This window comes from Megalops cyprinoides, chromosome 9 (assembly GCF_013368585.1).
Source record: "Megalops cyprinoides isolate fMegCyp1 chromosome 9, fMegCyp1.pri, whole genome shotgun sequence".
NCBI lineage: Eukaryota > Metazoa > Chordata > Actinopteri > Elopiformes > Megalopidae > Megalops > Megalops cyprinoides.
Genome location: NC_050591.1, coordinates 27,600,641 through 27,616,607, shown reverse-complemented (window position 1 = coordinate 27,616,607; position 15,967 = coordinate 27,600,641). Strand labels below are relative to the sequence as shown.

At 43.7% G+C, this 15,967-nt stretch overlaps 1 protein-coding gene across 3 annotated transcripts in view; it reads left to right on the top strand.

Annotated features, from left to right (window-relative positions):
* Positions 1-15,967, top strand: part of tenm4 (teneurin transmembrane protein 4) — a 124,300-nt gene that overhangs the window by 60,553 nt on the left and 47,780 nt on the right. For all 3 annotated transcript variants that reach the window (XM_036536219.1, XM_036536218.1, XM_036536217.1), the window contains 6 exons: positions 367-561; positions 3,103-3,303; positions 7,468-7,653; positions 9,889-9,915; positions 12,325-12,471; positions 13,518-13,734. In XM_036536219.1, coding sequence (XP_036392112.1) covers positions 367-561; positions 3,103-3,303; positions 7,468-7,653; positions 9,889-9,915; positions 12,325-12,471; positions 13,518-13,734 — 973 coding nt within the window. The remainder of the gene's footprint in view (positions 1-366; positions 562-3,102; positions 3,304-7,467; positions 7,654-9,888; positions 9,916-12,324; positions 12,472-13,517; positions 13,735-15,967) is intronic.

Below are 15,967 nucleotides of genomic sequence, written 5' to 3'. Positions count from 1 at the left end.
CCTTGTTGATGCCACATTTTGGAATAGTTCCAACAGTGTTAGAGCACAAAAAGTATATCTCAGCTAGATTTGTATTTGGTGAAACAATACGTATGCTAACATCTTGATCTTGTCTGTTTCCCCATTCACTAGTCATAAACAGACATGTAAAATTAGGGACCTCACATTACTCAAACAGGACAGCATGTTCAAACTGGAGTATTGACCCCCCCCCCAAGCTTCTGTCTTCATCTGAACAGAAAAAAAAGCAATCAACTCTTTGTAAAACATTCAAGCAGATGGCAGTACTAGCTAAATTCTGTGAAATCATGATCCGTGGAGCCCATTGAAATGTGCATGTGTGTCGCCTGCTCTCTCTCTCCGAAGCCTCTTGTCCGGTGCTGTGCAGTGGAAACGGTCAGTACCTCAAAGGGCGCTGCATGTGTCACAGCGGATGGAAGGGCTCCGAGTGCGACGTCCCCACCAGCCAGTGCATCGACGTCACCTGCAGCAGCCACGGCACCTGCATCATGGGCACGTGCATCTGCAACCCGGGCTACAAGGGCGAGAACTGCGAGGAAGGTGACGTCAGCATTCAGTTAACCCAGACAGGCCTGGATAGTTTCAGAAATGGCTGTTGTATTTGCACCAACCACCAGCTCACTCGATTGCTCATTTAACACTCAGACAACTCCTCTCTGCACACGAACTACAACAGAATTCATTTCTACCAGCAGAATGATACTGTATGAATGTATAAATTTAAACTCCTAAATAGGTTTACAGATACTGTATATGTAAATAAATTTGTAAGTTAGCGGCTTTACAAATAAGATATTTTAATGATGTAGAAAGATCCCATTTCAGTTGTTTTGGCAATTTTGCAGTAATCATTAGATTAGAAGAGTGTTGGGACCCAAATCCAAAGATGTTCAACTCTTTGCACGTTTCAGTTCACGTTACTCCTTCCTCCATGCAGACATGTCTGCTTTGGTGTGGTCCATAGCTTTCCATGACCAACGCAAAACTATGCCTTTGTTGTCCCAAATCCCTTCAGCTCAATTGGCAGCGAAGCAAGTGTGACTTTAATCCCTTCCCAGTCTCCTTGCTGCAACCTCCCTAAATGGATAAGGCGAGCAGCGATAAGATTGAAGTCGCCATTGTCTTTGTCAGCTCTTGAAGGCTCTCACTTCAAGATGAAAAATGGGCCATGGGATTTTGATAAATGGGGGGTTTCTGACACCCGTAACTCCCCATTCTATTTTGGTTCCAACGTTAGTCATAAAGAGGGGAGAGGAGAGCGCGCAGGGGCCCTTTAACATTTTTTTACCTTTCTTTCTGGCGACCTTCAGCCACAGTGATTAATTGCCAGGAGAGAGGTTCGTGTCAGTTAGCCTGTGATCTCTGTGCCATGAGCCTAAACCATCTGCCGTGGGATGAGAGATCCTGTTTGCCTTATTATAATGGCCTTTATATCCATTATGTCATGGTGAAGGGGATCTGCCATGAAACAGCCCCCTCTGATCCTAGTGCCCAGACGCCAATTTCGCCTGGCTTTCACTGGCCATCTGTGAACAGGTATTGTCACCAATGGTAACCGCACTTCTGATTAATGGAACTCTCATTACATCATGTCCAAAAGCCCCAGCTTCCAATAAAGCCACATCGCTGTTTTACAAATCGGCAAATTTTTTCATCCTCTCTTTGTCGAACAGCGGTGTGTGTATAAAACTCTGTGGTATCCAACCACAAAAGTTCTTCTTTTACATTACTTTGAAAATGACCACTGCATAACACTTCCCATTGCAGCGAGCAGTATATAAAAATCTCAGCAATGATGCAATGACAGTATATGTAAATAATACAGATAACTTTCTAATGACTTTCCTCCATTAACAATAAGTTTTTTTCAAGTACATCAGTGCATAACAGGCTCTGAGCACTGTACACACATCCACTCACATTGCTAGCATGTGGATGTATCCGTGTAGAAGTCACTTTGGACTGCCAGGCAATCTAGATGAACATGGGTCTGCACAGCACCCGCTAATGAATGATACTGTGAGCAAACAGAACCTTCAGCTAAAATCGATAGCGCTAGCAATAGTCCGATGTGTTTGGTAAGTACACAATACCCTGTGCTTCATGTGCCACAGCAGCACCATTGCAAACAATTTTTATAAGCACACAGCTATTTGACGGTCATTGTTTACCTTTTCATACAGTGCTATTTCAAATTAGAAATTACTTACAGTAGTTACTAGTTACTTACAGTAACACACGTCATGTTTATACATGACAGATCCTCAGTTTTCATTCGCTCTCTAAGTTCAGATGTTATAAGGTTTTAATTTTAACAGCAACACCACAGCAAATGGGCTTTTTTGCATCACCTCAATGACTGAATCAAGAGTAGCATTTTTTCCTGGTTTCTTTGAAGGTGCAACTTGAAAACCTCTCAGTATACATTTTTATGCATTGTCATCTGTATTTCTATCAGGTTTATTGTCATGTTAAACCTGTTAAACATGTGGTGCATACACCACACAGTCATTTATTACAGTAAACCTGTTGTGATAGTTCCTTAATATACGTGTGAGAAATAAGATTGTTTTTCAATTTCACACAATATGATAGACTTTTTAGGTAAACCCATATTGTATAACAGATGTATGTTACCGGAAAGGTCTCCCTCTTTGTATTCTGATCTAAGCACTGCAGTGGGCCGAGCACAATTGCAGAGCACCCACAAAAACAAGACATGTTTAAGACACCCTCACTGTTTGGGAGGAAATCTCATTACTGCACACTAAGGGAGTGTTAAGCGAAATCCGGGCCAGACTTGCTGATTATTTTGCAGAAAGCTACACTGAGTAGGCTCCTACTTACTCCTACTGTAAACCCTGTCTGTTTCAAAGCATTTGCGCTTTCCTCACATGTTGTTTCGTGTCCGACCCACATGGCTGTATGGATTTCTTGGCTTGTCGAGGCAATGGTGGAGCATAGACCCCCTGCAGTGCTCCTGTCCCTCTCAGTCTCAGATAGAGACGCAACGCTCATCTCCCGCGAGGGGCGCAGCGTGAAGCGGCGTCCATGACGGCGGTCTCTTATCTTCCCACTCAGTCGACTGCCTTGACCCAACCTGCTCCGGGAGAGGGGTGTGTGTCCGTGGGGAGTGCCACTGCCTGGTGGGCTGGGGGGGACCTGGCTGCGAGAGCCCCCGCGCATCTTGCATGGACCAGTGCTCAGGGCATGGGGCGTTCCTTTCCGACACCGGAACGTGCAGCTGTGACCCAAACTGGACCGGACACGACTGCTCTACAGGTGAGTGACTCATGCATCCAGGAATAGCCAATCCCTCTGGTGCAAAGGATGAGGCCCAAGTTGTAGTTGTGGTTAGTAGAAGACCTCCCTACCCTACAGGTTAGGTGCAGTGGCTGCACAGTGTATGGAATCTCGCCCTCTACAGATGTGATGGTGTAACTGCAGGCAACAAGAACTGTTGAAGCTACAGGGCTGCTAGTACAACTGCTAAATGCACATCTGAATCTAGATTAAATGTTGATGTCATCATTGGAATTCACAGAGTACCTGCTTTCAGTGCTGCATTCAGAATATAAATACCTTCATAAACACAAGATCTGAAAATAACAAATGATGGTTGTATTTCAAATGGGTCTGCATTTCACTTCCATTAAAATAATTGCTTTGATGAATTTCAAAGTGTTAAAAAGTATAAGGAGATACAGAATAAAATAGTGGCCCATAAAAGCAAGCCAGTGTTTGTGATGCAGTTCAGTGCTTTATTTCTGTTTGATATTTATTTGTATGGTGCTGTCTGTGTTTCTGCTTACGAACAGTAAGCAGTGTTGTTTCTGAGTGCTTCAGTCTCCTTGGCTGCATTACTATTGATAAAGTCCTTCCGAGTCATTATGCCTTGGCAACGTGGAAAGCAATTTTTTATTTAAAGCTAAGTCTCTCGCCGGATGATTTGATTGCCTTGGATTTATAGTAATGGGGAGCCAACACTGAGAACTTCTCAGGAGATAAGTACTGTGACTGAATAAAAGGGAACCATTTCTCATAAAAGCAGCGGTTACTCATATTGATGGGATTTAGCAGATGCTCTAAAGCCGGCAAACAAATAGGGCTCTGAATAAATAGACAGAGTTTGCCACTTTTCCATTTTAGAATGTTTCCTTTTTTTCCTGTAGAGCTCCACACAAAAGTTACTGAGCAGGTAGGAATGAGGCAGCTATGTAAGTGCATTGTCAGAGTCACAGGACCATGCAAGGTTTTGTCAGTTCTCACTTCCTGGCTCAGAAAAGGTGCGGTTTTGTAATGAGTTTAATTATAGGGGGTCAGTGGCCCATGACATTCACAGAATTAATTACATGATGAGCTCAAGCTATTTCCCTCACATAGAAGCTCTTGATGCTGCTGATCTTACTACTGTACTGTTTCTGCTTAGCAGAACCCTGCATTTTCCTCCTTTGTTTGCCAGTACAGGGCAGAGGAGGATTTTGACATCCTAGATCTAAAATTAAGTACAACCATTCTACCTAGATACAGTGTCATAAAATGCCTTGCTCTCAATGAAAATTGGGCATCTGGGATTGAGGGTATTTTCATAGTACTGCAACATTAGAACATGCCAAATTTAGCAAGCTCTCTGTGCTCCAAGCAATAAACGATTGGACATTTAACCTCTCTTATCTTAGACTGACCACAGAGCAGTGACCTATTGGTTATCAATATTTAAAAAAAGATCAGCCTTTGCCCAGGACTTTGCAGAATTCACAGTATTATATTTTTAATAGCTGGCTGAACAAACTGTACAAAATGTGATTGGAATGAGGAGGATTTTTTTTTTGTGAAAATGAAGGAACCCTTGGCATTTATTAATTTGAATGTCATGATTGTAAGATAGGATGCCTGGCCTATTAGGTAATCTGGGGATTTTGAGGGAAATTGGAACGTAGATCAGCGTAGAGCTTTTGCTTTGAAGAAGCGCTGATCTCAATCATTATGTGTTGGCATTTTTTTTCATGTGTTGGCATTTTTTTTTTCATGGGGATTGAAAGAACTTGGAGTGAGAGTGTCTGAGTTCTCTGTGATAGGTGGTCATGGTAACGGGAATGCAGGAAATGGGAGAGGGAAGCGTGGAGGGTGCAGCTGGACTGCTGCCTAACCTGTGGGTCTCTGCGGTCACTGACACTGGAGTATGCCATCAGCATCTGCACTGCCCCACTGCTGTGACAATGCCCCCTGTGGCCTGGAGTGTCAGCAGTCGTAGCCTTATGTCACCCACCTGCCAGGGCAGCACTTAGAGCACACGTCACAAGTCCAGAATACTGGAAGCACTGCCTGCACAGTGCTTAAACTTTAGAACATTGCCTTTATGGCAATTAAATCTTATATTTCTTTCTGAAAACCCAAGCTCTACGCCCCAGTTTCTTTGCTCTGAGCCAGTCATGAGTCCCGACTTGAACACTAACCTCAGTATTACCCCCAAGTGGCATCCTTCAGGGACACTTTGGCATGACACAAACATCACTGTACTGCCAAACATAACAAGAGATTTCAACAAAGCCACCAGCAGCAAACTCAGAAAGATGTCTATGCTCCTTGCAATGTGTGACTTCTTACTCTGTTGACTACATTGAGTTCTAAAAAGATGCAAAGAGATCTCTTTAAAGAGATGTTTTCTCCAAAATGTAAATTTCATCATGGGAAATTGCATTCATTTTATTTCACTGTGAACAGTACATGCTCTCAGTAATGAAGGTTGTTGTTGCAAGCTCTCAATACAAAATATTTTATGAGGCGTTTGGTTCCTCTTCAGTTCCAAGTAAACAGTTTTTTTTTTTTTTTACTGTTTGCTTTTGTTTTCAATTCTGTTGGAAGAAGGCAGTGTTTCCAGAAAATAGCTCTTTTTTGTGTGTGTTTGGGCAGTTTTTAAACCTTACTCACAGGGAAGATACTAGGAGGACTCAATATCAGTTGGCTCTCCTTCTCTGCTAAATATGCAAGAGATACTGTATTAGTTTATTCTTCTGTATGACAATAAAGTGACACTTAGCCACATCCATTTAACAAGCCCGTTAAATATGTCAGGCTGTGGAATTAATTTTGTTTTACTGTACAAGTACAGCCTATACAGCATTCTCCCAAAATAAATTATTGAGCGGTATATTTTTAAAATGCACACTGATCATCACTGTGTGTGTGTGTGTGTGTGTGTTGCCTAGACTACTTTAAGTACCTCCAAATGGAATTTTATTAAGATGCATCTAATTGAAAACTTGCATGTGAAAGAGAGTGCATTTGCCTAATTCGAGAAAGCCTTGTCCAATAATTAGCGAGGAGGAGGGATGTTTCTCCTTCTATTATGGGGTTTTTACTTCATGCTATGAACCGTGGCTGAAAAGACTTTCACTTACTCAATTTCATTTCCAACAATGACAAAAGAGTACCGGATAAACTGTAATTGACTCATTAGTGAGTGGCTTCAATAGACTGTACCTCCACAATGGTGCCCTGCTGGTCCAGCGCAGCCAAGGACACAAAGGCACAGTTTTATTTCTTTTGGCTTAGACTGAATTTCACCTACAATGATTCAATTGTGTGTTAGCAAAAAACTTTCAGCAAATTTAACAACGCCTGTGCATATTATATGAATTGATTTTATTTATGTCTCTCTGTCCTGTCTGTAGGCATTTGACTCAGCTCCTGTTTGATGAATGATCAGTAGAGATTTCTTTGGGGAGGTTGCATGAGGTCTCTGCAAACTTCACATGGCAGTGCAGTCTTCCCTATTAGTGTAGTCCTGCATAGACAGCTTCCCAGATAGAACTGGCTTTAACGTGATTATTTCTTGAATTATTATTGTTTTATAGAGTTTATAGATTTCACTGTGAAGAGCTGCTTTGCTGATCCACTTGTGTTTTCTCGCAGTGAAACCCAAGAGGCTTAAAATAAGACATGTTAGAGAAAATAAGAATCACCAATACGGTGTTTGTTCCATCAACTAAGGGAGACTTTCTTTGTAGAAGTCCTCACCTCATTATCAGTGCCATATACCAGGCCATAATTAAATCTGACATGTGCTTTGGCATGTGTTTTTGAAAGTTGGAAATGGATGTTTGGTCCACTCTTGCCTCTCCTCTTCCTTCCTTTCACAATGGGAGGAATTCTACAAAAGAGAGAAGAGACAAGTGGAGGAATTGGTCCACTAAGGCGTTTGCAACCCGTGTCCTTTCTTTGTAATGGACTTATTAGATTTGTATTGTCAAAGGGGGATCGCCTTTATGAGGTGCAGGAATTTCTTTTCAGCGCCCATCAGACAAGGTAGTGGAGCGTGGCGGCTTCACTCTGACAATAACTCCTGGAATGATCTTTTCTTCACACACGCCATCTCCTCCTACCCTGTGCACACCTCACCACCCCCCTCTTCCCTCCGCTCACTCTTCTCCGTCTCTCCCACAGAGATTTGTGCAGCGGACTGTGGTGGTCACGGCATCTGCGTGTCGGGCACCTGCCGCTGCGACGACGGCTGGATGGGCGCTGGGTGTGACCAGAGGGCGTGTCACCCGCGCTGCAACGAGCATGGGACATGCAAGGACGGCAAATGCGAGTGCAGCCCGGGGTGGAATGGAGAGCACTGCACTATTGGTAGGGGTGTGTGTGTGTGTTTGTGTGTCTGTGTGTGTGTGTGTGTGTGTGTGTGTGTGTGTGTGTGTGTGTGTGTGTGTGTAGATGTGGGGAGCGGGACAGCTTGGGGGCCTTGGGTCCTGGGGGGCAGAGGTAGAATAAAAGGAAAAGCATGCTTAGATGAATTTGTGAAAGTTTGCTTAGCATGAGCGGGTTTGCTGGTGGATCTGAGGCTTTGACATGCATTTTAATGTGGGAATGCGCTGAAGTGTCCTTTCATTTTCCCTTCGTCTTTCCCCCACACTCTCCTTTTTTTTTTGCTTGTTCATTTCAAAGGCAAACATTTACTTCACAGTGAGGAGTGCAATGACTGGAACCGCATTCTTTTAGAATATGTGTTGACTGTGGAAAAAAAATGTGTTCATGGTTAAGGGAGTTTTATTTAATTTTCACAGTTGAAAAATTTAGGCAGTTTTGTGTAATGTTCACACATGAAATTTCATCAGTACATTTTAGTGAAAAGTGAAAAATCATTTTCATAAAACTAGGTTTTAGTTTTTTCTTTCACCTCTCTTAATTATATTACATGTCCTAAGTAACGTAAAATCACAGCACAGTTACCTGTCCAGTTGATTAATAATCGTTCAGTACTCCACAAACTGTTTGGATGTGTTAAACTGTTTTATCTTTCCGCTGAGGCTCAGTGTTGCAGGAGGCCCAACAGCATGATGTAAACATCACTGTGACAAACAGGCTGTCATGCTCTTGTCTGTACAAGCTGGAGTGACCAATTCTCTCTCACACTCCAGGCAATTTTCAGAAACATCCAGCTTTCAAGTCTTCAGTTGATCTTTGTGCTCTCCAATAGCTTGTTGATCTTGTTGATCTTAACCCATTTGAATATTAGTGAGAACAGTTTGGTGTCTGTTTAGAGTGAAATAATTATATGCATTGGTAATAATTACATGTATTAATATATGTGTTGGCTTTTGACTGGCATTTTACATAATATGTTTTCATTACGGCTTATTTATATTTTTATTCAAAGTTTGTCCCAATGTTGTATGTGCTCAAAACTATATGCAGACAACTCAAAACACCAATTCCAATGAAAAGGCATACTCCAAGGAACTTTTCCCAGATTGCCTATCTCTTAAAGCCTTATTTCTCTGTCAGTATCTCTCCCACTCCTCAGATGCAATTCCTTTTATGTGTTCCCTCTTGTCCTCTCCCCAAAGAACGTCTTTGCATCTATTAGCAGAAGTGGGTGGCAGAAGTAGTTCTTTGCTGCCATTAGTGTTTCCATCTGTAATTTTTACTTTTATGCTGTTTATGTACGTCAGTGGCCCTGCTTCCTTTCAGGTGAGGAGAGTGTAGGAAATCAATGTGGCCCCCTAAGCTATTACACTGAAGACTAGTATTGCAGCCAAAAAGTGGGAAAAAAAGATCACAGAATCACAGTCATTAAGGTGAAAGCATATTCCAGAATTAGAATGGGGAAAGATTATTTCTCACTGAGCATGACAGGGAGACATTCAGCTGAAACCAAAGGCAGAGTAAGTACTGTGAATGTTTAATATGCTGTGTGTGCATTATTGATACCCCTTTTTATATATGTCGTATGGACATAGACAGTACAGGCTGGAATTTCTCTGACAGCAGAGTTGTGTGTTAAGAAGCCGAAGATTACAATCTAGACCAAATTTAAATATTTAATGAAAAGCGTGAGGTGTAATGAAAATATGGAAAACCAGGACACACATCAGACTTAGGGCTCGTGAGAGCCCGGGTTTACGTCATCCTCCGTGCACCCTCCTTCGTTTAGCTGCGCTGTTCGCAGAGGGACGATCTCGGCTCGAAATCTCCTCTCTATTGAGCACCCTCGCCTCGCTGTCACGACAATATTGCCCGAAAGATTAAAAGGCTGCAAAAGCCAATCCATCACTGGTTTGGACCTGATCGGGACGATGCGTCCGCGAGAGATTCTGCTGATCCTTGGACTCGATACAGAGGAACGGATTGAAATGTTCTTTTCTTTCCATCTCTCTTTCTCTGTCTAACCCCCACCCCCGCCCCCAAGCTCTGTCCTGGCTTGTGCTTGATGCGACGCTTTCAGTGCATGCAGTGTGTCTCGCTATCACTCTTATCTCTCCCTTTTGTAGTGTAAACAACTAACACAGCCTTAGCCGTCACATCTGTGGTGGAAATGGCGCTGTTCAACCCTCCCTTATATGTGCTGTCTTTTATCTCCCAAAGCTCACTATCTGGATAAGGTAGTGAAAGGTATGGCACTCCTTTTTCCTCCTGTGTTTTTGGTTTCTCCTACTGTAATTCGATTCAACTCGGTGTCGGTCGTCCATGTCAGCCAGCCTTGTTTGTCCTGCATCAACACATGGCTCCACCCCCTTCCTCTCCTCACATCTCCCACAACCCCTGAAAAACCACAGCCTCCTCCTGCTCGTGCACCTTACAGTACCAAGGTCATACCATATAGGTAGATATATAGATATTTTTACTTTTTTTTACTTGCTGCATTTGTGGCAGCGGAGTCCTCTGGCCACTGGTCTGCGGGGACACAGTGTCATTTTGCTGTGCGCCCTTAACACGGTACAGTACTGCAGCTCTCTGCACGGCGGGGAGGCAGGGTCCTGTAACTCGTGCGATGCATAATGTATGACTGCAGAGCTGGGAAGAGGGTCCGATAGGTGCTGAAGTTGCATCCTCACTAATTAAAAGAGTTCATGGGCTGCTTGGTGCGATGGTGCGATGGTGCGAGGGGGTGGGGTGGGGGGGGTTTCTCTCCTTCCCTCATCCTCGGTAATGGACTGCCCGCGATGGGAGCCGACATCCCTGCTGGAGTCTTCCTGACGAGGCAGGTTTTGCTCTGAGCGGCTTCAGACAGACATGGCCCACGGGGGCCCCCCTCCTTAAAAGGCTGCCAATTGAGCTGAGCGCTTGCCAGCGGAGAGAGGGCTTTTTAACGTATTTATTCTTTTAATAAGTGTCCTGAGCCAGCTAATCGGCTAGCTCTGCCACGTGTTTAGCTGGGCTCCCTCACCTGCTGTGTTTAAAAGCTACCTGGTATAACTAGCAGAACTTTTAAAGCAGACAGGAAATGGGCCAGGCTGGTGGAGCTGCACAGTAGCACCCTGTTTCAAAGGAGGACAGTAGGAGGTATGTACCAATTTGGGCTCATACAAGCATAGCCACATAGGCGGTCCCTCTGGATCAGCCTTTCCACATATACATTTTATATATATTTTGAAATGGAACAGTGAAGGTCTAATGAATGTAAAGATACGTAGATATTAATGTATCCTACTGGGTGAAAAGCAGGTGCGAGTTATACACAGTACAGAGTCCTCGCTATTATAAGTTTTACTGAAAAGTTGGGACTCCTTATCTCACAGACATATTCGATCAGTGGGATTAAATGTACAGTGGCTGCCAACCTGGGTCCCTGTCTAGCGTCTACCCCCATTTGGCTGGCTCACTTCTCGCCAGCTTCTTTTGAATGCATGATGTAAGCACTGTGAGGTAACTGATGGCACAGCCCTCACTGACAGAAATGGGGCAGAACAAGCATTTCTACAACCTCCTCATGTCTCTCTTCTCTGATGTAAAACATGTCAAGATTTTGCATTTCAAAACTATCCGGATTTCCGCCTTTCATCTCTGTTTGCATCGGGGCAAGATTGGAATGGGAGGCAGTGGATAAGTGGCAAGGGAGAAGGTTTGGTGAAAAATAATCCGCCACTATCTATGTCCTCGGGAAGCGGGGACAGAGAATTATGCTCTCCCCTGGTCACATGACATCTGGGCCCTGCTGGTCATGCTGGCGTCGGAGCTCTCGAACCCAGTCAATCTTTCCATCCCCGGTGCTGCTTTCGTCGGGGCTTTGATATTCAAAACCGGGTTGAAAAGAGCTGTTTATCCATTTCTCATGTATCATTGTGTCAAGCAACTTCATGTCAAGACAAATCAGATTTGCTTTGATCAGTTGTCCTTTGTGCCTTTTAATGGTTCTGATCACCATTTACTAATATTGTCAGTATGTTCAGATCACATTTTAAATTCCTGTGGGACAGGATGGATATATAGTTATGTATCTGTAGTGATAAAACCAAATAATATTACATTTTCGCAAGTGTTTTAGTTGTAACTGTGCTTAGGCAGTTTAGTACCACTCTGTCTGAATCTGCACCCATAACATTGTGTATTTTAGATGTCATTCATAGAACCTGCCCTACATGGCCTTGAATTCTGTCTCAACAGCGAAGGGAAAGTAGCTTAAAGTTTTTACAATAGGATATTAGGAAAAAGCATGACATTACTACACACTGGCAGGTCTTTGTCTCGCTCTGAGCTTAGAACCCAATCTGTTATACTAATGAGTAAATATCGCTGTTTTAAATCCATGCTTAGAAATTCTACTTCAAAATAGAACAGGAAGGGAGAGCCTTTAAAATGTGTATCAAATTAAACCACTTAAGCTAAAGATGTTTCCTGCAGTTCTTTCCTCAATTAGTTATGATGAAATTGCTTTCTTAGTATTGCTGCCATTGTGCAGTTGTCTCCACTTTTTGTGCTGTCTCATATTACCAGCACTGCGTCCAATGCTTTGGGCAGGTTTTGTTATTTTAACTTCCTCACCAACACAGCTTTGTTTCTGGGGTCTTTGCCGGGGCGCAGAGGGCTGTCCGGGGCTATGCAACGGCAATGGCAGGTGCACTCTGGGTAACAGCGGCTGGTACTGCGTGTGTCAGCTGGGCTGGAGAGGGGCCGGGTGCGACACGTCCATGGAAACAGCCTGCAACGATGGCAAGGACAACGACGCAGGTGAGGGCGTGTGAAACTGAGACAATCAAAACACAAAAAATTAGGTTGATTGGTATCATATGGCATTGTGGAAGACATTGTACATGTAAGGAAGAAGCTTGCTTTCTTATGTGTTGTTTACCTTTTCCAGACAAAGTAAGTAAGGGCATGTGTTGAGCGGGCCCTGGTTCTCAGGATTTGTTTTTCAGAGACTGTACGGGCATGCTTAAGATAGACTCTAAATAGACTCTAAATGAGAGCCTGTTGATGGTTCTGAAAACCCACTGAGTGACAGGCCTCTGAGACTCAGCATGTACAACCCCGGGAACACTCAACGGGGAGCTTTCTAAATCACTGCCAGCTAGAGCCAGGCACAAATCACACTTACCAGAAAACATGTTCGCCCTCCAGAACATGCCTCAAATGTGATTTCTGAAATCACACTGCTGATTGAGACGTCTGCGTTATGCAGCAGGACTTTTTATTTATAGAGGCTGTTTATCGCCTGACCGTTGGGCCCAGGCTTACACCGGCTGAGATGGAGACCTACAAGGGGATTGACTAACTTATGACAGCATGGTTATTTTTACCATCCATCTGGCCGGATAGGATCCAGAAAACCGAGTCAGATGACCCAGTTCAGTTGAGGAAGTGCACTCTAAAGCTGTTAGACAGCGTTTGAATTATTTCAGTTGATTTCGTCAAGGAGGCAAAGCGCTTTGAAGCCAAAGTGTGCAAGGGTGTTATTCTCTGGAGAGAGACGGCTCTTCACAATGCAATGTAAAGATCTCGATTCAAAGTGTTTTGCTAAGTGAGCAACAACTGAGGGCTCAGATTATTCAGTGGTTGATGTACTCGAACACCACTCTATCGCAGATGAACTTATAAGCAATTTAAGTAATTTCCCGCTTTCACAGAGATGTGGGTGGCGTAGGCCTGCGCTGAGCTTGTGGAATGAGAGTTCTTATAGTGTGGCCAGAGTGCTCGTTGCGTGTAGAAAAGTAAATGTCGAAGCATCACAGGTGGGAGTCCTGAGGGGGTGATATGAGTTTCGGTCCTGTGTGCAGACGGGCTGGTGGACTGCATGGACCCGGACTGCTGTCTGCAGGCCTCCTGTCACGTCACCTCTCTGTGCGTGGGCTCGCCGGACCCCCTGGACATCATCCAGGAGACGCAGACGCCCTCCACCCAGAGCAGCCTGCAGTCCTTCTACGACCGGGTGCGCTTCCTGGTGGGCAAGGACAGCACGCACGTCATCCCAGGAGCCAACCCCTTCGAGGGCCGGTGAGTCACTGAGGAAGCAGGGGCTGCCTGGAAGACATTCAGAGAAGCACTGAATTCCTCCATTTTTCCAGTTACAGAGAGATGGAGAGCACAGTGGTGTGTAGGGACACAGTGATCTAGCCATAGATGAGTTGTCTCAAGTATGGGTACTCCAGTGTGATTGCAATGTGTACAAATGAACGTTCTGCACATTGTTAACACTGCTGAGACTGTCTCTCTTCGATCTACTTGGTTGTGTGACATCTGTGAGGCAACAGATGGCTTAGAAGTGTGCACACACACTTAATACTGACTTAAGCAGTGCAAGATAAATGCAGTCAATATATAGCAATAGCATTAATTCACAGGTATGAATAAGGTTGCTATTTTGCTACGCACAAATCTGCTTACACTCTAGTAAGGACTGAATTGGGTTAAAATGGCTGAACATACTTTACTTAAAGGTCGCTGAGGATTATTCATTAAAAACTTAATCAGTAAATAAATACAATATAAAATTGGAGCTTCACATCAATGAGAATTTTCTGCAATATGTCAGTAGTTCAGTATGCCAAGATCATTGGTTCAGGCAAAGCTGTTTTATTGGTATTTGATTTTTGCTCTGTTTTGTCAACATTGAATGCATAGGGCGTATGAATCTGGGTAGAAGTCCCAGGGAAAAAATGTCAGCTGGCTGTCACTAGCAGTGTGAAAGAGACTGGTACTGGACTGGTTGAAGGGCAGAGAGAAAATGTTGTGCAAATGTTGTAGTTATAGTATTGTATATAGTACTATATATATAGTATAGTATAGTATAGTATCGACTTTTACACTGCCACAGCTGTAGCTGACACCCTAAGGCAGTGTTTTTGAGTGATGTAGCGGGATCGGAATCAGAGAGGCTGTCATATTCCAGGGAGCCATGTTCACCAAATCCCATGTCAGATCGCAGTGTCTTATTCCTTTGTCTCATTTCTTTTCATCTTTAAGCGCAGCTTAGATTCTGTGCCACCTCATTTGCATTTGTTTCTGATTCATATTCTCTCATTCTTATTTGGTACTATTTTTCTTTTATATTTTCCTACCCCCAATACACTCACACACACACACACACACACACCAAACTGTTCTAAGACTAAAGAAAAGTAAGAAGAGAGGAATAAAAAGGAAAAGAAGATCTTTTGGCAGGAGACACATTTTTTGGTGAAGTCTGGTATCCTTTTCCTTCCAGAAGGATAAAAAATACCATGCCAAAGAGGTCCCAGGTTTACTGAGCTCTATTTTTAGCCTAGTGTAGCTGATGCCCTGTCCCTCCAGTAAGACGCCATGTTTAGAAGCTCCTGTGCTCAAGCAGGATGCTTCCCGCTGCTCTAATTTGCCACACATCACAGTGCTTCAGCTTTGGCTTAGTGTGTCAGGCCATGCGGAGTCATTAGGTGGAGTGCCTTCCCTTTGTGTGTTTGTGTCACATGTCCTTTTGACTATGTCTGATCCATGCTTTTATCATCCTCTTCACACACTCATATACACACACACACACACGCACACACACACACACACACACACACACACACACACACATACACACACACCGCTGCAATCCAGGCCTCAAGCTTAAACAAGGGCTCTACCACATAGGCACTTTTTTCCCATCCGTGAGAGCCTTTGCCGTTTAGTGCTGTGTTCACTTGAATAATTCCACCTTGTGAGCATTTTTTTAATCAGACAGCTAGACATTTGTTAATATCATGATAAATTACATATTTACTCTGACCATCATAGCAGTGGTTGGTGATTGTGGTTTGATTGAGACATGGTACATGTCATTTGCACATACAACTCAGGTTAAATAGACCCTTACATCTACAGCAAGGTTTCAGTCCTTACTCTGTCTCTCTCTAAACAAAAGTCCTCATAAATAAATGATAACCCAGAAGATAAAACTAAACTATGAGACTCAAGACCTAATCTCACCTAAAAATCGTCCTTAACCATAAATTATGTATCAGTGGTATTTATTCTTACAGAACGATATCAGCAGTTATGGTAAGGGACAAGGAAAGCAGGTGCATCGACTGGGTCACATCGGAGTCTGGATCTCAGCTGGGATCATAGCGCCCCTCCCGTCCCCTCGTCACCTGATCTTCCCTCTATTGATCGACTAACCACTTCCCCTTGCTGTTCAGTATGTTCAAGTGCTGTCCCCGATGTCTCTTACCACAAGGAGCAAGTACTGTAGGGTGGCCTTTTTGAA